This window comes from Aythya fuligula, chromosome 6, assembly GCF_009819795.1.
Source record: "Aythya fuligula isolate bAytFul2 chromosome 6, bAytFul2.pri, whole genome shotgun sequence".
NCBI classification, from domain to species: Eukaryota; Metazoa; Chordata; class Aves; order Anseriformes; family Anatidae; genus Aythya; species Aythya fuligula.
In genome coordinates this window covers 15,715,587-15,742,007 of record NC_045564.1, presented here as the reverse complement: position 1 = coordinate 15,742,007, position 26,421 = coordinate 15,715,587, and the positions used below count along the sequence as shown (strand labels likewise).

At 35.8% G+C, this 26,421-nt stretch overlaps 1 protein-coding gene across 1 annotated transcript in view; it reads right to left on the bottom strand.

Annotated features, from left to right (window-relative positions):
* The window catches only part of LOC116490632 (titin-like), a 244,166-nt gene that overhangs the window by 83,180 nt on the left and 134,565 nt on the right, over positions 1–26,421 (bottom strand). Inside the window, 40 exon segments of the mRNA XM_032190013.1 lie at positions 128–412; positions 865–979; positions 1,067–1,254; positions 2,594–2,896; positions 3,019–3,321; positions 3,417–3,666; positions 3,668–3,687; positions 4,306–4,572; positions 4,668–4,792; positions 4,898–5,306; positions 5,413–5,691; positions 5,783–5,997; positions 5,999–6,047; positions 6,188–6,445; positions 6,538–6,715; positions 6,888–6,985; positions 7,147–7,413; positions 8,275–8,398; positions 10,336–10,478; positions 11,206–11,332; positions 12,162–12,301; positions 12,391–12,657; positions 13,179–13,445; positions 13,548–13,814; positions 13,934–14,060; positions 14,185–14,324; positions 14,855–15,118; positions 15,256–15,522; positions 15,638–15,901; positions 15,993–16,119; positions 16,615–16,754; positions 16,916–17,191; positions 17,405–17,680; positions 17,887–18,282; positions 18,933–18,989; positions 22,931–23,014; positions 23,277–23,330; positions 23,740–23,817; positions 24,360–24,464; positions 25,958–26,038. Of these exon segments, the coding sequence (XP_032045904.1) occupies positions 128–412; positions 865–979; positions 1,067–1,254; positions 2,594–2,896; positions 3,019–3,321; positions 3,417–3,666; positions 3,668–3,687; positions 4,306–4,572; positions 4,668–4,792; positions 4,898–5,306; positions 5,413–5,691; positions 5,783–5,997; positions 5,999–6,047; positions 6,188–6,445; positions 6,538–6,715; positions 6,888–6,985; positions 7,147–7,413; positions 8,275–8,398; positions 10,336–10,478; positions 11,206–11,332; positions 12,162–12,301; positions 12,391–12,657; positions 13,179–13,445; positions 13,548–13,814; positions 13,934–14,060; positions 14,185–14,324; positions 14,855–15,118; positions 15,256–15,522; positions 15,638–15,901; positions 15,993–16,119; positions 16,615–16,754; positions 16,916–17,191; positions 17,405–17,680; positions 17,887–18,282; positions 18,933–18,989; positions 22,931–23,014; positions 23,277–23,330; positions 23,740–23,817; positions 24,360–24,464; positions 25,958–26,038 (7,680 nt within the window).

The window sequence follows — 26,421 nt, the reverse complement described above, 5'->3', positions numbered from 1 at the left end:
AACTTTTATGGGATGGATTTCTAGTTTTTAGTTATGTCTTAATATTCTTGGTTTACTGGAAGTTGTGTGATTTCACATTATTAATCTAAAAATGTTACTGTTGGAATATATGTATCCATCCACTTACCAATAACGTTAACATTAATTTCTCCTGAAACAGATGACACAGGGTTTTCTAATGTTAACGTATAAATTCCCTTGTCTGGACGTTCACTTGGAGTAATTACAAGTTCTGCAAAGGAGGCAGTGGTCTTTATTGTTACACGATCACCCTCTTCTAAGACTTGATCACCAAAAGACCATGTGGCAGTTGGCACAGGGTAGCCAGTGATAGGAACACGGATCTTGATTGGCTCTGGAACAATAACTTCCAATCCATCTTTAAATGCACTTAGGTCCATTGTAGGTCCAACTGAAAAAGTGAAAAATTGATTCCATGAAATATTTTCAGATGTTCTGAATATGGCTAATGATTTCTGGCTTATTCTGACTGTATCTCTGCCAGCAGGTTGCAGCTGTAGCTGTCCCAGCTAATTTTTTTTTTTTTTTTTTTTTTTTTAAGAAATAGATCATAGGTAGGAGATACCAATATATCAATAGATAGGAGATTAATCTATCCTTTAATATAAAAACTTTATAGTTTGTTTGTTTGTTTGTTTGTTTTTTTAGTCTTCTCTGCCTTTTCCTCCTTCAGGAAGAAACAAAGGAGACGAAGGAGAAATAACTCAGAATCTCAAAGGTCTAAGGCTGTTTTTGCTAGCTGGCATCACCGATGGTGAAAGATATGAATCTTAGCCACATGATGCACTTTCATTGTGCATCTTTTTCTGATAAAATATCTTTGATACATAGCATATGGCTTACCAAAAGTATCATCTGCAGTTAATGGCCCAATAGCCTCAGCTGGGTCAGACACACCAGCTGCATTTTCTGCTGAGACTCTGTAGTAATAGCGGGATCCTGGTTTCAATCCAGTTACCTAAAAAGCACATATAATTATTTAGTAACTCATATTAAAGATGATCTACACATTTTGAGTACTTTGTTGATAAATCAAACATCTTACCTTAAAAGTAAGAGCTGGTACTAGCTTTGGGTTACAGCGGATCCATTTGTCTGTTCCTTCTTCCTGCCTTTCAATAATATACCCTAAGATTGGGCTTCCACCATCTTTGAGGGGAGGTTCCCATGTGAGCTGCACTGATGTCTTAGTTTGATCTGAATGATCAAGGTTAATGGGAGGACTTGGTCTCTCTGAAAATAATTTGAGAGAAACAAATATTGGCAACTGGTAGAGGAGCGTATCTCTGCATATCAGCTGTCTGTATATTTAAGTACTAGTTTTAAAGCCTATGCAGAGTTTTTTTTCTCCAAACTGTTTTTTTAAATTGAGGTTTGGTCCTAATTTCAGAGCAGAAATATTGGAAGTCTTTATTGTGTCAAATAATAGTAAGGTACTTCTCTTCTATGTTTAAAGATTGTTTAAGTACTGGCCGGTACTGGGGCCAGTCCTCTTTAATATCTTTATTGATGATCTGGTTGAGGGCATCGAGTGCACCCTCAGTAAGTTTGCAGATGACACCAAGTTAGGTGCGCATGTCGATCTGCTCGAGGGTAGGAAGGCTCTGCAGGAGGATCTGGATAGGCTGGACCGATGGGCTGAGGTCAACTGCATGAAGTTCAACAAGGCCAAGTGCCGGGTCCTGCACCTGGGGCGCAATAACCCCAAGCAGAGCTACAGGCTGGGAGATGAGTGGTTGGAGAGCTGCCAGGCAGAGAAGGACCTAAGAGTGATGGTTGATAGTCGGCTGAATATGAGCCAGCAGTGTGCTCAGGTGGCCAAGAAGGCCAACAGCATCCTGGATTGTATAAGAAGCAGTGTGGCCAGCAGGGCTAGGGAAGTGATTGTCCCCCTGTACTCAGCTCTGGTGAGGCCGCACCTTGAGTACTGTGTTCAGTTTTGGGCCCCTCGCTACAAGAAGGACATCGAGGTGCCTGAGCGAGTCCAGAGAAGAGCGATGAAGCTGGTGAGGGGTCTGGAGAACAAGTCCTACGAGGAGCAGCTGAGGGAGCTGGGCCTGTTCAGCCTGGAGAAAAGGAGGCTCAGGGGCAACCTTATTGCTCTCTACAGGTACCTTAAAGAGGCTGTAGCAAGGTGGGGGTTGATTTGTTCTCCCACGTGCCTGGTGACAGGACGAGGGGGAATGGGCTAAAGTTGCACCAGGGGAGTTTTAGGCTGGATGTTAGGAAGAACTTCTTTACCGAAAGGGTTGTTAGGGATTGGAATGGGCTGCCCAGGTTGAGTCACCATCCCTGGAGGTCTTTAAAAGATGTTTAGATGTAGAGCTTAGTGATATGGTGTAGTGGAGGACTTGTTAGTGTTAGGTCAGAGGTTGGACTTGATGATCTTGAGGTCTCTTCCAACCTAGAAATTCTGTGAAATTCTGTGAAATACTAAAGTCAGGAGAAGTTTAGCTATACCCATTATTTTCAGCACCCATTTCTCTGATTGCTTTTGGGAACATTCCTGTACACTCAGTATTTAAATAGCCAAAATGTCCTTAAGTTTTAATGCAATCACAATAGAACTTACCAACGGGGTCCATAATTTTTACTGCACGTGTAGCAGGGCTTGGTTTGCCAACTCCAACCATATTTTGAGCTCTTACTCTGAAAAAATATTCTTCATTTTCCACAACATCAGTCAGGACAGCTGACAGTTCATCAGCTCCAGTGGTCATAGCTGGCTCCCATTTGATGGAAGCTCTGTTACGCAGTTCAATAATGTAGCCAGTAATTGGAGTTCCTCCATCATACTCAGGTACTTCCCAGGTAAGTGTAGCACCAAACCTGTTCACATCAGTAACTTCTACATTTTGAGGAGGACCAGGAACTTCTAAATTTTATTTTAGAAAGAAAAAGAAAAAACAAGGTATGTGTTTCTCTATCTGTTCTCTAGAGTTGTATTTTTTTTTTTCACAGTCATAAAACAGTGAGTTTTTCATAACTTCTGCTCACCAAATTTGCTCTTAGCTTCCACTGGTCTCTCTGTTTCCACTGGCTCACCGGTACCCACTCGGTTCCGTGCACTAACACGAAAGAGGTACTCAACCCCTCCTTTTTGAAGCCCAGTAACTGTGTATTCACAATTTTCCGCACGATCAGTGACCATAATCCACGTCTTACGTTTGATATCACGTCTTTCAATGACGTAGCCAATGATTTTGCTTCCACCATCACTTTCTGGTTCCTGCCAGGCAAGGCCAACTTCACCATCATAAGTTTCAGTGACTTCCAAGTTTCTAACTGGACCTGGAACATCTAAGAAACATACAACAATAATTTAGAGCATTGCATCTTTTATTTGTTTGGGCCTAAAAAAAGGTAGTCAAGGTTTTAACAATGGGAGCACTTACCAATGACCTCTACATTGATGAATGCTTCTGCCTGGCCATGTTTGTTTCGAAGTATAATCTTGTACCTTCCCTTATCTGATTTCTTTGCTTCATAAATTTTGAAGGTAGTACAGTCAGTTGTTGTATCAACAGTTGTTGTTGGCAGACCTTCCTCCCCTTTCAACCATTCTGCTTCTGCTCTTGGGTAGGCATCGTATGGAACAGTCATAGTTAAAGGCTTCCCAACATCAACGACAAGGTTTTGATCACCAGGTCTTGATTCTAGGAGCAGCTAAGGAAGATCAATATGACAAGTCAGTGTTACAAATTATAAGAATGATATATGTGTGAAGTCGTCTAAGAAGCACACACAGAAAAGTAAAAGGAACTGTTGTGTCAATTCTAAACAAATTCCTTTATATATTTATTGGATTGCTCCAGAGAGCAAGAAACTCAGACATTATGTACCGTGCTCTCCTATAAAATGAGGGAAGAGGAAGCTGCTTTTTGACCATTAATTTTATTGGTCTGATACTGTAAATGACAAATGAAGAACTAATTGTCTTAAATGACTGAAATTAGTAGGTCAAATAATTTGCATACTGCATTGCATCTGCAATGACCTAATGAAATGCAATAATTTTCATCTGCAGTGATGTAATGAAAAGATTTTTTATCCTGTAAGCTCATTTTATGGTCTTTACTGTAGACACTGAAAAGCGACCTATAATTTCCTTGACAGCTGGACAAGCATGGTATAATAAAAAATATTTGTTGTCTGAATTGTAATTCATACAGTTTAACAGACTTGCACTAGTCTCAGCCTGATTTCATATTCATTTTAAAAACTTTACTTGAAGAGTTAATTCTCCGATCTCAAATTTTATCAAATAAATACAAAGCAACTTACCTGCTAATTCAAGTTTAGCTCTAGCTTCTTTATCTTTAGCAATAAATCTGTATTCCCCTTGGTCACGGGGCTTTATATCGCACACCTGCAGCCTATGGACCTTTCCTTCACTCATCATCTGATGTTTGTCACCTTGAACAATAATCATGTTGTTTCTCAGCCACTTGACTTCCACACCGTCTTTGTTCAACTCAGCCATGAAGATGACATCTGCACCAGGAGCTTCATAGATATCTTGTGGTGGTCGGATAATCTCAACAGGGATTTCTGAAATAAACATCAATTCATTTGACGGTATTAGTGTATCATTTCTACTATCACTAAATAATGAAGAAATTAATCCTATTTAATTTTATACATACCTTCAACAAAAAGTCTTGCCCTAGATTTCCTGTCATCCACTCCACAGGAATATTCACACTCATCATCTAGTCTACAGTCTTTTATGATTAATCTGTGCAGGTTTCCATCCTTTTCAAACTGATACCTTTATGGGGAGAAAATAAGTAAGCAGCATTATAATACCCAGATAAAGATACAAAGTAAAGCAAGTGTGTTTAGCATATTAACAAGCATAATAAAACGTGCATACTTTTTGCCTTCTTTGATTTCTCTGCCATTTCTGTACCATTTCACACTAGCTTTCTCCTTGGAAAGTTGGCAGGTGAAGACAGCATCATCAAATTCAGTGACGGTCTGGTCCCGGAGATGTTCAATGAAGTCTGCTGGTGCTTCTGTGATGAGAAGCTCTGCAACAGATTTGTCTTGTCCAGCAGTTACAGTGTATTCACCTTCATCTATAAAGCCACAGTCTTTAATGATGAGAGAGTGTTTGTATTTATCAATTTTATACAAAATGCGCTTGTTGAAAGTGATCTCTTCACCATTCTTTGTCCATTTGAGAGTTGCATTAAGGCGATTGACTTTGCACCAGAATGTGACAGTTTTCTTTTCCATGGTCTCAATATCTTCAAGGGGCTCAACAATTCTGAGATCCTCCTCTGTTAGGACAAAAAATAAAATGTGATTAATTTATATCCTCATTATCCTTACGTGAAATTGAATACAGGATGATTAAACAGCTTTAATACAGTGGAAGCTATTTACCTAATACTGTTAATGCAGCTGAGCTCTTTACTTGTTCTCCTCTCTGGTTTGATAGTGAGATAGTATAGGTAGCTTGATCTTTCAACTGTGCATCCCTGATTCTGAGAGTGTAAACTAAATTCTTCTGGACAATAATATATTTTGCACTATCAAATATTGCCTCATCATTTTTGTACCATTTCTCTTTGGCACCTTCTTTATTGACTTCACAATTGAAGATAATTTCTTGACCCTCGTTAACTTCTTGGTCCTTAAGTGGAGTTATAATCCTGAGTTTTTCTGAAATTCAGAAAACAGAAGAAATATGACATCATGTAGTAGAAGGAATACAGTAAAATATGTACCTGTATGTTGATAAAATAAAGCTTACCAATCACTGTTAAGCGTGCTGTAGCTTTAGCTTCACCAACCATGACAATATACTTTCCTGCATCTCCTAGAGTAGAGTCTTTTATCACAAGCATCCTCTTTTTGCCATCTGAAATTATGTCATACTTATCACCAGACTCCAGAACTGTGTCACCCCAAAGCCACTGTACTGTAATTGCCTCTTTGGATACTGAACACACAAATTCAGCTTTTCTCCTTCAAGAACCTCGAGTTTTGTGGTCTGGTAAGAAATTCGGCTGCAATTTCTTAAATAAAATATTTTTGTAGGTAAACATTTTACTTTCTATTTATGAAGAGAATAAACCAAATAGTGTATTCTTATTGAACTTTTTTTTTTTTTTTTTTTTTTTTTCAGAAAACAAAGACACAAAAGTAACTCTCTTACCATGTACAGTAAGTTTTCCTGTTGTACTAGAGCTTGGGAGCTTGCAAGTGTATTTGCTAGCATCCTCAGGATGAGCATTACGTATGACAAGAATTCGCTTTCTACCATCAGAAATGTATTCAAATCTACCACCATCAGGCACTTCCTCATCTCCTTTAAACCAAGTAACTTCAGCATTAGGCTTTGAGATTTCACAGATCAATTTTACAGTGTCATTTTCATTTACTTCAAGATCAGGAAGATTTTTTGTGAAACAGCCTCTTCCTCTGCAACAAGAATTTGGAAAAACAATTAAAACCTTTCATCAAAATAAATTTATTTCTTCTTTATATATTAGATTATTAAAAAGCTGTGTTCACCTAACACTGTAAGTAGGCCAGAAGTTCGAGCTGTTTTTGCTTCACAGGCATATTCAGCTTCATCATCAAGGACACATTTACTGATAACAAGAATGTGTTCTGTGCCTCTGGAAATTATGTCGTATTTCTTGCCTTTCCTAATTTCAATGCCATCCTTAAACCACTTCACCTGTTTTAGAACAAATTGACATGCTTATTAACATTAATTACTTACAATAGATTTCAGTTGTGTGTGTTTTGCAACAACACTATGAACTTGTGAATAAAAACAAAACAAAAACAAAAAACACAACAATGTGTAGTAAAAGGAATTACTCAGATTAAGAATTATTATTATTGACCTTAACACCTGGACGAGAAATTTCACATTCAAACCGAGCAGATTCTTTTTCTTTTACTTCAAGGTCAGTTAGTGGTTTCAGGAACTCAACACGAATTGCTACAAAAACAAACAAACAACAAAAAAAAGATAAATTGCTGCACTTGATATTATTATTTATTGCTATTCATAGATACTAGTACATAGTATCTATATACATAGACAATGTACATAGTGTCTGTAGTACTTAGATGTTTTCTAGAAATTCATAAATGACTCACGTTCTACATTGAGAAAACATGATGTCTTAAAATCTTTAGCATCACAGGTGGTATGTTTTTGCGTCATCAGTGTGCAGCCATGGATAATGAGTTTTCTGACCCTGCCATCAGAAATTATTTCATACTTCTTTGTTTTGTGAATTTCTTCTCCATTTTTGAACCATTTCACTTTTGCATTTTCCCTGGAAACTTCACATTCCAGTACTGCAGTGGCCTCCTCTTCAACAGTCTGGTCCTCGAGTGGTTTAGTAAATTCAACTGGAGGTTCTGAAAGGGGGAGACAGATTTTCGATAGAAAAGATGCAAATTTTATCCGGCCTTTTGCTAATACAGAACTCTCCCATGTGGTTTACTAACTTTTTTTTTTTTTGACTGAATAATTAACAATGTTCTTAGACTTCTCTACTGAAGTTTTTTATTATTTTAATCCCTAATAATACTCAGTTAATTCAGCCAATTTACTCATTTTCAGCTTACTGTAAAAATAGTTTCAATGATCTCCTTGTCCAAGAAGATTTTACTCACAAATCATTATCACAAAGCCATTATCACATTATTGCAACTCAGCTTCTTTAGGCACACTACAGCCATGTGAGCTCAGCAACTCTGAAGTTCTATCCTGAACTTTAGGAACTTTTTTTTTTTTTTTTAATAGCTAAATTAGAAGCGTGTGCAGTTTTTTTGACCTAGCTTCACACAGCTAAGAAATCTAGCCAATATTATGTCACTTGACTGGTGTCATAGTTGTACTCTCAGGTTTCTAGATACTCTAATGCAAGAATCAGAAGCAAGCCGTGAGGAGATATATTGGCCAGCATTCATGGGTCATGTTGAGGCCAGTTGAATGTTCAAATCTTCAGTGAAGACCTGGAAACCTTAATTCAACTCCCGTATCTGACATGTTTCCAGTACTTCTTTGTTTCCCCAGATCTTCTGTGAAGCATAAACATTTTAACTAAGTGGATATTTTAATCATGAAAGTTGTCTACCAGTCCACTATTGCATGTATGAACCTCCTAATCTGATATATGGTGTACATATAATATACACAAATTATGTCCTTTTGCAGGGTGAATCATGAACAGACTATTAATAGAGACTATGGTATAATTAAAATGACTGACTTACCTTTCACAAAAAGATTTGCTTGAGTTCTGAAATCCTTTGCAGTCAGTGAAACTTCTCCTGCATCAGTTAACTTGACATCTCTAAGAGTGAGTGAGTGAACTCTCCCTTCAGCACGTGTGACAACCTTAAAAAGTACATAAAAAAATACCGGCGTAAATATCTAGAATAAATATTTGAGGAATATTTACTGAAATTGTTAATTGTTATTTATTGTTACCTGTGGTTTTTTGTTTACTTTTATATGAAGTTTGGATTATTTCCTTTTGTATACACTAGATATATCTCAAGATACAAATGTTGTGAGGATTTTGAGAATCATTTCTGTTTTGTTCTTTCACTCACGAGAAGCTGGAATTTCATGTTCCCACACATTTTACTTGTGTCTTTATATTAGAAAACCTGAGTTTACTATCAAATTCAGAATGAACCTTGAGATCATGTTCATTTTGAACATGTACTAATAAACACCAAATTAAGTAGTTTATAACTTTATGGGAAAATGTATTATTCCTGTCTACATTAAAGTAAAAACTTTTAGAGAAATTTAAAGGGGTTTGGCACCCTCCCCATATACCCTTTTTCAAATACTAAATTCGCTTTCTATTATTAAGTTTTGGTAGAAGGTTCTGTGTAAAGGAACGTTTATATTTTGTTTGTTTGTTTGTTTTCTTTGCATGATTAAAATACATGATTCTTTGCAATGATGCATTTTAACAGGGTACTCCTACATAAACACCACTTCACAAAATTTCAGGTGAAGACAAATGACAGTTTTGAGTGTATATGTAAGCTGAAGGAAAATCTTTTTTTTTTTTTTTTTTCCATGTAATTCAAATGACAGCAAAGACAAGAAAAAAATTATGTTCCATCATACAGAACTATAGAACTTGTAGTATCTTGTGAGGCAGTAATAACTAACAAGTCACTGTAGTGATTAATACCTTTCCATATTTTTATAGCTAGGCTGAGAAGTGATTACTTTGATTTATTAAATGTCTCTTCTGTTGATTTTCAGTTTTGCCTATCTATCTAGTAATAGGTTTGCTACTTCTTTGATGATTTTTTTTTTTCTGATTTCTATATTCTATTTTTTGTAGGAAATAGTTTAATTTAAGCAAATCTGGTGAAGCTTTGAAAGATCTATTTTCCAAAATTGAAAACAAACTGTTAAAATTATATCTTAAGGTAAAAAATATGTATTGAAGTATTGTCAGCCACATTATTACAGGTTCTTAAACTTTGCTATGTCACATAATGCCTTTAAAGTTTACTTTGTATGAGGTTTACAACTGATACTTTAATTTGCATTACTTCCCTTAGGGCTAATATTAAAAAAAAAAAAAGAAAGAAAAAAGAAAAAAGAAAGAAGTCTTAAAACCAGTCTTAAAATCTTTTTTTTTTTTTTTTTTTTTTAAATTTTATCTTTTTATAGTATCTCCTCTTCCATTAACTTTAAATATTAAGTTGGCTGCATTCCAGACTACCCAGATCTCAAAGCTAAGAGCCAGCACTTGATGAAGGGTTAAAAATAGTTAGTGAGAAGTGCTTGACAAGCAAATCTGTTTAGAAAGTTATCTGGAGAGCCAGAACAAATGCCTGAAATGGAATTTGAATCCTCTTAATCCCCTTATATGCAGAATTGGACTGCAACTCAGCATTCAGGAGAAAAAAAAGCATTTCCTGATAGCACCTTTCAAACCCCCCTCACTGTTACTGCAATTAATCTGAGAAAAAAAAATAATCTTTCAGTATCTCTGTAGCTCAGTCTCCCACAGAATCAGGCACTTAAGTCATAGTTTCCCTTTGTACAATAAAAACTTATAGTATTCCAGATCCTCCAACTTCTCCAGGAAAAAAGAAAAAAAAAAAAAAAAAAAAAAAAAGGCATGTCTGATTCAGTGAGGATTTACCATTTTTACCATTCAACACAGTAGCACTATTATATTCTTGTGACTTAGTAATTTTACTGGCAGAAAGTAAATGAGAAATAATATGGAGAAGAAAAGTGAAAGAGAGGAAGGAGGCACAAATGTGAGGGAAAATAAAGGTTAGTCTCCTTACCTTATCACTGGGCTCCAGTTTCTTTCCTTGCAAGAACCACTCTACTGGGATTCCTTCATAAGAGAGTTCGCAGTCAAAGGTTGCTGATTCTCCAGCTGTCACTGTTACATCCTTGAGGGGTCTCAGCAAGCCTATTACTCGAGCTTGGTAAGAAGACAACATTATTTTCAGATTAGTCACTTCTACCCAAGAGAGAACCACTGTCCTTATGTACTAATCTCCATGGTGGCTTCCCTCAAGAGAAACAGACATCGCAGTGCTGCTTGTTTAATTCCCTAAATAGAAGGGGCCACCCTGGGGTTTTAGGGGGAGGGCTAGTGACCGAAAATTTCCTATTTGCAGAGCGCGTTTCTTTAAATTGAACAAGGTCAGCAGGAAAGTTGCTGTGCATCTGTCTCTCAGCCAAGCCCTGCATGCCTAGATAAGGCATGTGTTTTCCAAAATAGCGAGGGCTAGGATTGGAGTGAGAAACAAGTGGTCTTCAACCATGTGGTCTGTCCCTGTCCATCACATTCTTAACCCTATCCCCAAATATCACTGTGATCCCATCCTCTCAGGTTAACATGATATTTCAATGCTGTAAAGCCTCTGCTTATGATACTTTGATTTCATAAGTGCATATGATGCCAGACCATGAAGAAGCATTCAAGGCCATCTCCTTACTTTTTCTTTTCCCATATGAATAAGCTACATAAATTATAAATAAATAAGTAAATAGAGAAAGAGAGAACATTCCTTAACTTAAAGAGGAGAAGACAGCTTGAGTAATTAATATTTGAGTTGCTGTTCTAGAAATAATTGCTCTGGGTTGAGTATAGTATAGAGATTTTTCCACCTTGTTTTCATTTAGGTAATTTCAAAGACACTTACGTTTCACTCGAAGGTGAGCACCAGATTTAGCATTTGCTGCTTGGAAATCTACTCCACCAGCTTGATCTAAGCGTACATTATACAGTGTAAGGAAGTGTTTTTTGCCTTCTTCTTTGATTTCACAGTCCTTCAAAAAGAAAAGTGAAGCAAATTTTTTCAGTATCTTTTCCATGCTCAGCACAAGAGCCCATACTTCTCTTCATACTACGGATCTGTTATTTCCTCCACAAAACTCAGACCCAAACTCCCTAATATGCCCTCTAAATTTTCATCCATAGTTTAGGCCCTTTTCTTTCAGTCTCCTCTGTTCTAATACAATCTACTTCCTCTTAACAAGAAAGGGCAAGAAGCAATGCATTAATGAGGGTAGCATGCATTAGCTGATTGGCTAGCCAATATATGCAGATACAGACCAGTCAGAAGGCTGAGAAGAAATAGGAAATACTAAGCTTTTGTTGTCCCTTTTCCTTGAGAAGGGTCTTTTTCTTTTACCCTTACACTGATTTTCATGGAACTTTTTATCTTTGTGTATTTTTCACATCAGTACTGTAACATCAAAGCATTGCCAAATTACAGTTAGTCATGATTCTAGCATTTTTTTAATTTCCATATCCTACCAGCTAGGACTTAAGAATATTTAATTAAGCATCATGTCATTTTAAACAAATTTTAGCTACTAGAGCAATAGTGAAGAGTTTGAAAATGTCATCCACATATATCTAAAACAAACATAACTCAAAAAAACAAAAGGTAAATGCACCAAATCCAAAGTTTCAATTCTTAAATGCCATTACGTTTAAGAGAATTCTGTGTGGCCTTAGCACTTCAGACACATGATAATAGAAAGCAGAAAGAATTTTCACTTAATTTCTGCAGCTGTCTGCTTCTCCTTCACATCCCAGTACCATGCAATCTGTTAAGCCACACATAAGAAACATCTTAAAATATCTGCTTACAGGTGATTCAGTCAGGGGTTCTCCTTTTAGTTTCCAATTGCCATGGACACCTTCCTCAGAGATTTCAATATCAAAACGGGCAGTCTCTGTCTCAATCACCTCCACACTGTATAGCGGACGTATAATTTCAATATCCCTGTCTGGGGAGGCAGGTGGGAAAAAAATGATTGATTACCTTAGTTGCTAATGAACATACAAAAGTTCTCTTTGACATAGCAACCCAGTATACCTTCAATATTGAGGTTAGCAGAGGTTTGATCAGTACCACAATCACAAATATATTTTCCAATGTCTTTCTTCAAAGCTTTCTTGAGGATAAGTATTCTCTTTTTACCATCAGCCTTAATAACAACATTCTTTGATGGAGTAATTGGTTTTCCATCCTTCATCCATTTCACTGGGGCATCTGCTTTGCTGATTTCACATTGTAAAATCACTTCATCTTTCTCTACAGCAGTATAATCTTGAAGCTTCCCAGTGAAGTAAGGGTCTCCCTCTGCAAGTAAAAGTTAAGACATCTTTTAATATGAAGATTACATCTTTCAGAAAGGAAAAGGGTTCTTACTATAAGATACAATTCATGCTTATGCCCTGCAAGGGGGATTAAATACAGTCCTTATAATTATTGTATAGTTATGTTGCAAAAAGAGAAAGCAACAAATAGCTAAGAAAAAATTCAGTGTACTACTAATGCTATCGACGACATGATTTTGCTGTTCTAGGATATTCAGAGAACCATATAAGTATTTTATAGCTATTTTCACCACACTTGGATGAAATTTTGAAGTGATTTTAATTATCCTTCTGGAAAGTGGAGCCCCAAGGAAGACAAGCAAATTGTCAAATTGTCAAAAATCACCAAGTAGGTTTAGGCCAAACCCCCAAACCGAACCAAACCAAACAAAAAAAAATAAACAAAACAAATCAAACAAATCCCAAGACTTTCTGATGATCTATTCATTTTTCATTAATACTTCTGATAATATACTTCATGTGAATTCTTTTGGGTATGCTTACCAAGAACAGTGAGTTTAGCTTCTGAGGATTTGCCCATAGCTTCCACTCTAATCTGAGAAGTATCATCAATAGTAAGATCTTTGATTGTGAGTGTATGAAATTTTCCATCATCTGTCATTGAAACCACTTTACTGGTATGTAGTCGCTGGTCATTCTTGAACCAGACAACAGGAATATTTTCATGTGAGAGTTCCACTGTGAACACTGCAGTTTCTCGCTCCTTTTTTGTTATATCCTTGAGAGGAGTAATGAATTTCAGGCGAATACCTATATTAACAACACATTTCATTAATAATAATGCTACCAGTAAAAACTGTTCAAGGACTACTTTGGTGTAACTCGTTCCTAGAAAGGCAAAGTCAGACAAACCTTCAATAATTAGTTTTGCGCTTGTTCTCTTATCTTCAGCTTCAAACATATATTTAGCTTCATCGTCAAACACAACAGATTTAATAATCAGAGCATGTTTTGTTCCATCTGAAATAATTTCAAATCTTTCATCAGGAGTGATCTCTTGTGTTCCTTTTAACCAACGGAAAGTCTTGGGTTCTCTAGACACTTCACATTCAAACTTGGCCTCATCCTTCTCAAAGACCTTCACATCACTTAGTGGAGTGATAAAGATGAGAGGCAATTCTGAAATCAAAGAAGAGCACTTTCAGTTCAGTAATAGGTTTATATAGATCTTTCTGCTCTTAGATTTGTTCTAGTGCCCTGAGACACACATGGAAATGTTGGCAAAGTGCATACTGTACCTTTCACTTTCAGATTGGCAGTGCTTTTAGCATTAGCAGCTTGGAAAGACACTTCTCCAGTCATATCCAGTTTGCAGTTATGAAGGACAAGAATATGCTTCTTCCCATCCTCAATGATTTCACACTCCTGGTGATAAAGAAAAAAGAACCCATCAAAATATGAGTATTCTAGGAAACTACTCAGCAAACATTATTATCAAATATGTTTTTCTAGTGTGAATTATAATCTAAAAATAGAGCAGCAGTCTCACAGGTGAAGGTGTTAGGGTCTCTCCCTTCAACTTCCATATAGGATGGACATCAGGCTCAGAAATTTCAATTTCAAAACGTGCTGTTTCACCAACAAATACTTCCACTCCATACAGTGGGCGTTCCACTTTAATTAAGCGAGCTAAAAGAAAAAAAAAAAAAGTTCACATCTATTTATTCATTCTGTAACACAGAAATGCATGACTGGAAAGGATTTCAGCTCTCTTATTATCCCTTCTTTAGGAAATTCATATACTATCACCAATAAGTATCTAACTTCTTTTTTTAAAAAGTTCAAGTTTGGGCAGTATATAACCTCCTTCTGTAATATGTCTGAAAGTTCAGTTAGCTTCAGTAAGAATATTTTTCCATGTAATTCACTTATATGTTACAGTTAAATAAATTGATTTTGTTTTCTTGACTGTAAATGGACATAGGGAAAAAAACGACCATTGCTGTCATTAAAACAGCCATTTATATATCTTAAGATATATTGTCTCTTCTCATAAATATATTTGACAATTGTAAATTTAGATATTTCAACTACTCATCATAACAACATGTTTTCTAAAGGCACATTTTTTTGCTGCTGTACTCTATAGAGTGTCTGTTTGCCTACAATGTTTAACAAAGGTTTCAGTACTTTCCCTTAGCCAAGGCATGATGACTTACGCTCAACGCCAACATTAGCATTTGTCTTGTCTGTTCCACAGTCACACTCATAAACACCCTTATCACTCTCTGCAGCCTTCTTAATCGTTAGGATACGGCGCAAACCATCTGTTTTTATGGAAATTCTGTTTGAAGCAACTAGTTCTTCACCATCTTTGTACCATTTTACTGGAACATCTTTGCTAAGCTCACACTCCAGTGTAATATCATCTTTCTCCACAGCACTGTAGTCTTGTAATTTCACAGTGAAGTATGGATCAGCCTCTACAAAAGGCATATTGGATATGAAACATTAAATTAGTAATATAAATTTACTAAAAGATCAATATTTTGTCACGCTCCACTTATTAACATTGCTTATACTTATGCTATAGTGTGTTTTATATTGTTTCCATAATTACCTAAGACTTTGAGGTTTGCTTGTGTGTTCAAGTCCTTGACTACAGCCTTTATTTCAGAGATATCATCAAGTGTTACTTCTCTCATTTCTAGTTTATGAACTTTGCCTTCTGAAGTAATTACGACTGTTCTGCTTGTGTGGAGTCTCTTATCATTTTTGTACCATTTCACTGGCATGTCTTCATGAGAAAGCTCAAACTGAAAGTGAGCTGTTTCTCCTTCTTTCACTGTTTGATCCTGTAGAGGTGAAATGAACTTCAACCTCACACCTATAGCATAGAAAGAAGGCATATGTAAGTACCGCTAAAAAAGGCTAATGTGATTTTAAAAGATACTTATTTACATATTTATTATCTGTTGATTTGTACGTCATAAGATACTTGCCTTCCACAAACAATCTTGCTGTGCTCTTCTTGCCATCAACTTCAGCAGTGTATTCTCCCTCATCATCAAACTGAGAATCATTGATTACAAGAATATGTTTCTTTCCATCTGCAATGATGTCGAATTTTTCTCCAATTTTCAGTATATCAGTGCCCTTAGACCATATAACATTGGCTTCCCTGGTAAGGACACATTCAAACCTTGCTTGGCGTCTCTCAGGGACAGTGACATCTTTTAGGGGAACAGCAAAGTCCAGTTCGATTTCTGGAAACAAAATGGAACATGTAGTTTGTAACATACTCAAAGTGAACACTTTTTAAGTTGATGTTGTACTCCATTTCATGCTGCATTGTACCTTTCACTGTCAGGATAGCTGTAGTAACTGCGTTAAGTGCTTGGTAAAGGACTTCACCAGCTTGGTCTAACTTGACTTTGTGCAAGGTTAGGAAGCGTTTCCCTCCTTCAGCTTTGATTTCACATGTCTGCAGGGATGACAAACTTTGGTAAATAAATGCAGATTCCTTGCTGCTATACATTTTTAATAAAGCAATTCTGTAAATATTTGATACACAGTAATGAGTCAGTCAGAAAGAAGACCGAACTTATTCAAAGGTTAAAAGTAACACATTTAACTCAAAAATTATAATAATAATAAAAAAGAGCACATTTCTTCAGCCTTCCAGAGTTTTTTTTAAATGTCAGTATGGTCCTCTGCAATCTACGTAAGATGTTTTTATTATTGTCATAATAAAATGCAGTAATTCTGTGAGAAAACAAAACAGTTCAAAAAAATTGCCTTTAAGGTACATAACTCTTATTTCAATAAACATTTTTTTTAATAACCAAAATGTTTAAACTTTCTACATTCTGGACTGAGTAAAAATGGCATGCCTGCAAAGATCATACCACAATGACTGAAGCGAACCTGATCACAGTGTTTAATTTTAAGTAAACTATGTTAAATCAAGGATGCTTACGGGTGAGGGCCTCAGGGTTTCACCTTTCAGCTTCCATTCACCAGGAATATCTTCCTCAGATATTTCTGTATCAAAGTTTGCTGTTTCTTTCTCATAAACTGTGACATCCTCTAATGGCTTCAGAAGTTCAACTTCACGTTCTAGAATATACAAATTAGCACATAAATAATTAGGGCAAATTTTGATAGAACTTTATAGGAAGTCGTTACCCTTTTTTTTTTTTTTTTTCCCCTGTTTGTTTAGAGATTTTTGAATTTTGACTTTTCATTTTTGAATATAAATCAAATAAAAGGTTCCTTACCCCCAAGGGTTAGTTTAGCTGGGTATCTGCGACCTTCAACTTCCACTGAATATTCTCCAATATCAGCAGGGCCAGCATTCTTGATTTTCAGGAAAATTTTATTTCCTTCTTTCAAGATTTCTGTCTTATCGGTTGGTTCAGCAGGAATTTCCTCATCTCCTTTAAACCACTTAATGTTTGGTGTATCCTTGACAATATCACAGGTGAAAGTAGCTGTTCCTTTTGGTTTCACATGCTGGTCTCTTATAGGCTTTACTAACCAGTCTCTTATCACTTCTGCATAAAAAGTTACACAAGATACAGGTTAATGGAATTTTAATATAAATAAAATAGAAGAAACAGAACTTAGAGATTTGATATTAAAACAAGCTTTTAATATCTGTAAAATGTTATCTGCCATTTTATATTGTAATGCTATGTGGAAAATACTAATTTTAAAACAGCCCCAATATCCCACAGAGAAAGGAGAACCTGATTTTGATTTCTTACCTACTACCTTAACACAAGATGAGCATGACAACTCAGAGTCTTCCACAGTAACAGTATAGGTGCCGGTATCAGCATCATCTGAATCAGTGATGGTGAGGGAATGCGACAAACCAATAATACCCAGAGCAAATTTCCCAGGCTTGTCTTTGATGATCTTCCCATCCTTTCTCCAAACCACACTTCTTTCTTTATTAAGCTCACAGGTCAAGTACAGTGGCTGGCCTTTAATCACAGTGACTTCTTCTTCAAGTGTTTTCACAAACCGCACTGGGAGTTCTGTGGGAAACACAATGTTTTGATTTGTCTCATTTGTACACAGAATGTGTCATGCAGAATATCTTACATATTAAATCAAATTGTGTAGTGATCAATGAAAATTAAAGAATGCATCTAACAATCACTGTAAATTCAGAATGTAACATATTACTAGCTTTAGGAGTAGCTAGCCTTTAAATTATTGACAGATCTGAAACAGGGATTACCTTCTACAATGAGTTTGGCTGTAGAGGTCTTCTCTTTGTTACCCAGTCGTAACACACAAGTATATTCACCAGCATCTGATAGCTGGACATCAATAATATGCAGCTTCCTATCTTTTCCATCTGCGATAAACTTGTGCTTTGGGCTCTCTCGGATGTTACTTCCATCTTTCATCCAGCTGGTAATTGCAGTGGATGGTGAAATAAGGACTTCAAAGATTGCAGAAGACCCAACAGACTCTGCTTCTGTCAGGACTATATCTTTCATCTCCTTGACAAACTTCAGTGGTACAGCCTTAAGTTGGTAAGTGAATGGAGGCTCTTCAGGAGGTTTTTCACCACCACTGCCGGGCCTGAGTTTCCTTCTTTCTGCATCTGCTGGTGAAGGTGTCTTCTTGGCTGTAATTCAGATGCAGAAATTAATAATCTAACCCTGATTTACTGCTTTTATTGTAAGTATTCTGCAGAGCCAAACTGGAATGGGTTTGTGACCCACCTATTTCACTGATGCATTTCAGAGTGTTGCTGGACCCTTTAATAGAATTTCAACAGAGCTAGCAAGTAATATTAAATTTTTGACTTATATTACCTGAACTGAAATAATTGGGTCTCAGTACAATTGTGCTGACCAAGTTTTACTATGTAATCTTTCAAAAATTTATGCCTGATTACCAAATCTCATCTACTGAGATCAAAACACGGGAGAACAGAATCATGCATTTATGTCTTGAATCTGAAGGGATAGGTATTTTGAGGGAAACTGTGTTTAAACTGTGCTTAAACTTAAACATAAAAATTATTTGATTTTTATGAATTTCAAAGGAGGTGGAGTAGTTCTCCCACTGTCTTTTCTTTGCCCCGAGTGGACTAGTTGTGCCCTGAAGGGGAATGCATTGCCTTGCTTACATGATGAAGCTGTGCTGGGAGGCTGCACAACCTCTAACTACATACATACTATATCTGACTCTGGACCTATCTAATATTCTCATAATGTCTAGCTATTGAAACAAGCACAGAAGGTTAACAGCCATTCTCCATCACATAACAACTTTTACCTTTGACTGGGCTGATACCCTTCGGAGTTTCTTCTTTTGATGGCTTGGCCTCTGAAGCAGAACAGCAATAGCATTAGGAATGGAGTTTAATAGACTTACATATGAAAATTAAGACAAGCATTTTTTATTTTATTTTATTTTTTTACATATCAGATTTTATCTTTTTTTAGTTATATACACATACAAGGGAAGGAAGATATAGACGTACATATATGTCTATACAGCTTATACAGTCTATATCTGAATGGTAAGTTCAGTATCTTCAAGGGTGGAAAAGCCATATATTCAGCAATGGGGACTGAAAGGCAGCTTAGAAACTCCTAGTTCCTCAGTATTGTCCCTTATTTTGTAAAATTCTGCCATTCCCTGACACTTTTCTCACAATTAAACTCTTGATCAATACTCACCCATCAACCACAGTAGTTCAAGTATCTATTAAAAAATACATTTTAATTGAGAAAAACACACGCTTTTACTAATGAAGACAACAAAAATATAAGTTGTAAAAATTAAATATATGTTTTGGTACAATGTGACATTCTCATAATTTCCATCAGTTGCCCAAATTGTGATGACACATCTAAAACTTTTGAAAATATTTCACCCACTATACTGCTTCTCATCATCATTTTGTGAAAGGAAATATAAAATATACTTTTAATGTCAGAATGATGTGAATGAAATGCAGGACAGATTTTATTGCAGTGGATGGAAAAATGAATACTAGGAGAAATGGTTTAGTTTTTCTGAGGAGATAATGGCATGTAACATGATTTATGCTGTCTTACAAAAATGTAAAGCTCAGACAACGAACATAAACTACATGGATATACATACATAGAGTAAGACAAACATATCAAGAGTGGCTGAATGCCAATGCAGCCAGCTAATACACTGGATGGAAATGTGAATGGTGTTAAAGAAGAGAAACAAACATCACAATGGAAAATGGTATTTTCTCTTGAAGCAAATAGTAAGAGCACTTTGTGGGAGAATTTGGCAGCAGTCTTCCTCACCTCGCTTTGCATGAGACTTTGCAGGAACGTCCAGAAATTCATGTGATTCTCCAGGTGCATCCAAATTCCTGCCCTCACTTAAAAGGCTACCGGCCTGCTCATTCATGTGAGTGGGTTCTGATTTCCAGTACTCCTTCTTTCTTACATTCTTCGGAGTGATTATCTTACCTATGCTTGAGGAGTGAGTGATTGTTTCACTTGCAGAGATTCCTTTGCTTGATGGTATTTTGTCTGGAAGGTTTTCCTTCTGTTTTTTCTTGCTAAGAGATGTGCTTTTTCTAATGCCATTTTTAGCTGCTGTTTTTTCATCTGAAGTAGGTTCTGTACCTTGAAGCTGTCTTCTAGAAATCTTCACTTCTTCCACAGTCAAAGAGTCTTTCTCTTCTTCAGTTTTAGCTTTGCTGCCTTTAAGGGCTGGAGCTTCTTCACTGTCATCTGGAGAGGTATGAACTTTATGGAATTGGTTTTTATCTTGGCTTTTTGGTGGCTGAATAAGAGCTTTCTTTACGGACTCAGTTCTGTCAGCTATTTCATCTGTGACTCCCTTTTCATGTTCTCCTATGGAAACTTCGCCTTCTATTCCTCCTCCTGTAATCACTGTATCAAATTCTTTCTCCACAGGCAACTTTTCATGGGCATTTGACTGTCTAAATTTGTCTTTTAAGTGGGTGCTGAAAGTAGTTTTGTCTTCATTCCCTGATGTTTTCTTCTTGCCGATTTTTCTATCACTTAGTAGTGCTTTCTCAGTCAATATTTCTGAACCCTCTGCATAATGTACTTCAGTCGGTTCTCCTTCCTGTGCAGAATATTTAGCTCCTGGTTTCATTTCCACTACTTGTGGCTTAGGAATAGACTGTTCAAAGATTCTGTAAAATTTTTCTCTGGGAATCTCCTCTTCTTCAGTGGGGTATTCTAGATCAACACCTTTTTTCAATGCTGGCCCAGTAGTCTTATTCAACAGTTCTAAGGAATATAGTTCTAAGGAATATGGTTCTGCTGATGTAAGGTCCATTTTCTCATCCTCTTGAATAGTTTTCATTTTATTTGCTTCTTTACTAAGAATCTCATCAATAGGAATTTCAGCTACTGTAGTACCATATTTCATCTGTTGAGTTTTCTTCTGTATGTCACTGTCTTTCATGGATTCTTGAAGAGGAACTTCAGATTTCTCTAGAGTAAATCCTCCTCTCTCCTCACTTCTAATCAGAGGAATTTCAGTTATTTTTGTTTCTGTGATACTCTTTACAAACAAAGTTTCATCCTTAATGGGAGATTCCTCAGGCTGCAAACTTATTTTTGATTTTCTCCCTTTTCTTAGTCTTTTCTGGTCTCCAGGCTCATAAGGCTCTCTGAGTATACATTTAGGTACAGAAGTTGACTCAGTTTCCTCTCCTTTTTCATGCACAGGAATCTTTCTTTCCTGAAGAACCCTAGACTTGTCAGAGACTCTCTCTATAGCATGTTTCTTATGAACAGACAATTTAGTTCCACCCCCCTTTTCTTCTCTGGAATCACTTTCCTCATATTCAGATGACATATAGATCAACTTTAATTCCCCATCAGGTAGTAGTGGTTCATCCTTTTCATAAATAATGTGATCTATCGTAACTTCTCTTTTCTCACCTGTAGGGGTAGGAGTTTTTCTTGAATCTGTTTGTGTCATTTCTGGCTCCCCTCCTTCAGGAGCCAGCACAAAATATTTAAGAGCCGCTTGATCATCTCTCTCTAGCTTCAGTATTCCATCAGCTGTTTCCAGTGAGATTTTCAACTCAAGTGGCTCTACCATTTGAACATCCAGAACTGTCTCCTTAGGACTTACTCTCTCTTTGACATGTATGTGTTTCTCAACTGAAATCTTCTTTAACAAAATTGACTCACTCTTGTCTTCTTCCACTGGGGGCATTTTACCTTTATGCTTTAGTACAGATGGTGCATCAGGCTTTTCTGCAGCTACAAAGGTTTCACAGGTAATTTAGAGAGTTAAAATCCATAAGAATAAGCATCATAAATTTTAAGACAAAATTTCCAGCTATACCTGAAATAAAGTGAACATAGAACACTATCTTCATATAACACAAAATTTACAACGCAACACACACACAGAAAAGATAAGAAAGGCACAGACAAACAGACCTAAGTAAACCTCTGTTATGGTGCAGAGCATCATCCCACTAGTATGCCAATCCAAATCCAATCTAAGTTGAAAGTACCAGAAAATAATGGTTCTCTAAGACATGGCCTTCTATATAAAATGGTTCAGTGGTACCCCTGCAGGTCTGGCTACATCACCAAATCAATGACCATGAGACATTCATGAGCGGGCTTCTCAAGTGCCCAAGGTCTGAGCTGTGCTTTAAGATAAGGCTCTCTGAATGATGGGCAAGCAGCATGTACATCAGCTCTATTGACAGACTTCAGACTTGGAGTGCTTCCAGGAAAAAGGACTCTTTTTTCCACAGTGGATACAACCTAGGATCCTAACCATATAATAGGAAACTAGCAATACTCTAGTTTTTCAAGATTACTGCTACTGTTCCTCATGATTTCAATAACAATCAAAACAGAAAAACAAATAATGCATGAATTGTTTAGAATTATGTGTAAACCTTCATTTGCTACACAGAAAACTTAAGATGTGAGTCATAAGACATACATCAAAACACAGAACTGCATAAAGGAATCAACAGAAAACACAAATTTCATAGTTTCATATTAATTTTTGACAATTAATAAAAACAAACATTTAACTATCCAGAAACAAGAGTACAGATTTATCTCAATGGTTTCTCACAGACACAAGCTTCTTTTACATTAGGTGGCAGTATCAAGAATAACACGATCCTGGGATAGGATATCAAATCTCCTAGTAATGAATGAGTTGTATGTTTGTACAGCTTGTAATTCTCTTTATCTTGAAGGTGTTTATGTATCTAAGAGAGAAAAACCCTATGAATAGAATAGAACTAACATAAATACCTGCTTTCTTTCCAACCACAGGGACTGTCACTGGAGTAGTAATAGCTGGCGTTGGTTCTGCTACTGGTTTTGGAGATTTTAAAGCTGTAGGAAAAAAAAAAAAAAAAAGGAGTTCTCATTTATTTATTTTCATTTATTTATTTCAATAAATAATTTTGGTTTAGGCACCGTGTTCTCTAAGATGGTCTGCAGAATGTACGAATGTTCCAGCCTTTATAGTACTAAAGCTAAGATGTATTTTTAATGTCCTTTTAACCAGAAGTCTCTGAATTTAAAGTTCTGAATGGAAAATAAAAAAGATACACAGGAAAGGCTACATTGGTATTCATGACTAAAGAAGACTTACCTACTGCAGGCTTAGATTCAGGCCCAGGAACTGGGATAACTGCTTGCTTAGGTTCTGGCATTTCAAACACAATGATTACAAATAGGTTAATGTTCATGTTTTAAAATCTCATTGAATATTAAAGTTAGAAGCAACACTACAGAGAAAGTTAATAGAAGACAGAATTTGTATCTTATTTAGCCAAAAAGCAAGAAATTTACTTGGGATGAATTCTTGTAATGCCAGATACAATGTGGGGGGGAGGGGGGGAGGGAAAAAAAGATGAATTTTTCAAGCACTGAAGAATCAAAGACAAAAAGAAATCCAGAAGAATGCAAAGTGGTTAATCAGTTTATGTCACAGACAGACTGGATGACAGTAATGCATATTATGCATATTATGCATATGTATAATATAGCATGAAATGCAGCAAGGAATATAATTTAGTTGCTGCAATAAGGTATACAGCACCATGCATCTGTACCTTTTGGTGGTTCAGGCACATGTTTCTCCTCCTTTTTTATGACAGGTATCTCAATTTTCTTCTTAGGAACTTCTGGGACTTTAAAATATTATTTTGTAAGATATTTTGAAACATCTTGCATCCCCAAATACAAATTTCTCTAATATATTTAACAGTTTTCATTCCTTTTAGACTTTGAGTTTTAGATTTTTGTAATTTTGTAATCTATCTTTAAGACAAGGACTTGAATAGAAACACTAAGGGGGCAAAAGGACAAATATTTGCAAGACCTTAGCTAAAGAATATTTGGATTAACTATTTCACCATAGTTATATTTTTATCAGTGTTATAAATTACTTGTAAAGTTCTCTACTATACACAGTGAAGATGAGAAGTAATCACATGATGCAGAAACCAGATCCAAATATGGAAATGTGGATGACAAATTTGGATATGCTTCCAGCAAAGCTTTAATTCACACAATTAGGTTCATAACAGCCACCCATTAAAATATGAATTTAAAAAATCAGAGAATTTTGAACTCTGAATTTCAGAGAATATTGTGGGATTTATTTATTTTTTATTTTTTATTTATTTTTGGCATTATGTTTTAGCAGATAGATTTGAATGAAAACTAATACCTTCAGGTTTCTTAATTTTTTCTACTGGTGTAGGTACTGGTTTAACTTCAGGCTTAGGTTCTTTCTCTGGTTTAATTTCTTCCTCTTCTGGCTTCTTTTTAAGAACTTTAAAAGAAAAGGAATTTCAGTTTTTAAAGCACAGATAAACAAAAGAATAGTATAGTGAGCAGGACAGAAGACTAAACATATGTAAACAACAATAAAGAACTAAGCACATAAAATACTTAGTAAGATACTATTATGAAAGCATTTTAAAATTCAAAGTCATCTAGAGCAAAAAGATGCTTATTTAAGACCACTCCCTCTGAGAGAAAAGATGTGAGTGTTAACTGCCTATGATAGAATAAAATTTCTTATTGTAGAACCTTCATGGAAAAGATATGGTGTGTATATATTTTGGAAAAACAGTAAAAGATATTATAATACTGAGATTTAAAAAATAACATGATCTATTCACACGTATATGCATAAAGTAGGTTAGTTAATGACATTTCATGTCAAGTTATTTTTAATCTACAAACTCATAACCAGTATGAGATTAAAACTGTGTTAGATTAAATAACATCACTTCAGTTTCCTAATGCTTGCTTTTCAATACATTTTAGGAACTGTTCTTAATGTATTTTTGCATCTACATTGAGTAAATATTGGATTTATTCTTTGAAGCTCTGGTTAGCAGACAAGTGCCTGTATAGAATATTTGAATGACCTGTCAGTCCCTTGCCTTCTTCTGCCAAAAATGTCATGTAGAACATTTGAATGATGAATTAGTGTACATAATCATGCCTTAATAACTGAAGTTACAGGCAATTTTAGGGGACAAAACAGAGGATTATGGATTAAACTCCTATTGACATCAGTGACGGAAGAAGGCTAAATAATTTGTTGTGTTTGGAGAAAAATTTTTATTGTGACTGTTTTTCATTTTACTTATAATTGTCCTCTCAGATATTCATTTTGGGCATCTGATGAGACATGTCAGAAAAATGAACATTATGTTTTACTAGACTGTCTGAAATTAGAAGGTGAGCTGCAAGGTACATGGGCATGAATAATGATCCCTGCCCATATTTCAAAGATAATGGGAATTAGTGCTACCTATTTTTTAAGCAGTAACTGAGCACGAAGTAATTCATAAGACCCCAGACTTTGCAGAAAACAGGACTGATGTCCAACCGTCCAACTAACCCTTGGGAATGGTGCAGTACTTTTAAGAAAACCATAAAAGAGAATACAGTTTTACTTATGTGATTTTTAAGAACATTTACACTATTGCTGGAAAATATTTAAGTGTCCACAAGCTGAAGACAGTGGAAATTTTCCATAAGCTTTACATGGAACAGGAAAACAGAAGAAAACTATAATAGGGAAGCAGTTTTCAGTGTCTTGCCTGTTTTCAGCATACATCCTTTGGATTTGTTAGACTTTGGGATACTCTTGCTTCATCTCTGCAGCTATAAACTCTTTCCCCAATACACATACATGAAGTAGTACTTTGTTCATGTAATTTTTCACACCATACAAAGCAATGTTATTTAGGGGAATACACTGAGCAATGTTAATATGCTGGGCTTTTATACCGCTACAAGCTACTATACCTCTTTTCAAAACAACTTCTTCTTTTGGTGGTGGGGTAACTTCAGGAATTACTTTGCGAGGTTTCTTTACAAGTCCAGGAACTTAAAAGAATATTATTCCAGATTTTATTACAGGTTCGTAACAGTAGTAAGAGCTAATCAACAACTAACCACTCCAAATACACACAAATAAAATGATGGTCAACTACTGAACATTCAAAGCAAAGGTAAAACTGCTGAGATTGAAATAGATTATTTTTAATCCTTTTTCCATATTATTTGTTTTCAGTTGCCTTACAGACTTATACATAAAGGTAAATTTTCATACAAAACAACAAAAGAGAAATATGGTCTAACAAGACTAGAAAAGTTTGTATTCAAAGAGTTATAGTTACGTTTTAATCACCTTTTTCTCTTGAATTACATGTTTATGTAACTCATCTGCACTATCTACGATACTCATAAAGATACAGTCAGTTTAATTG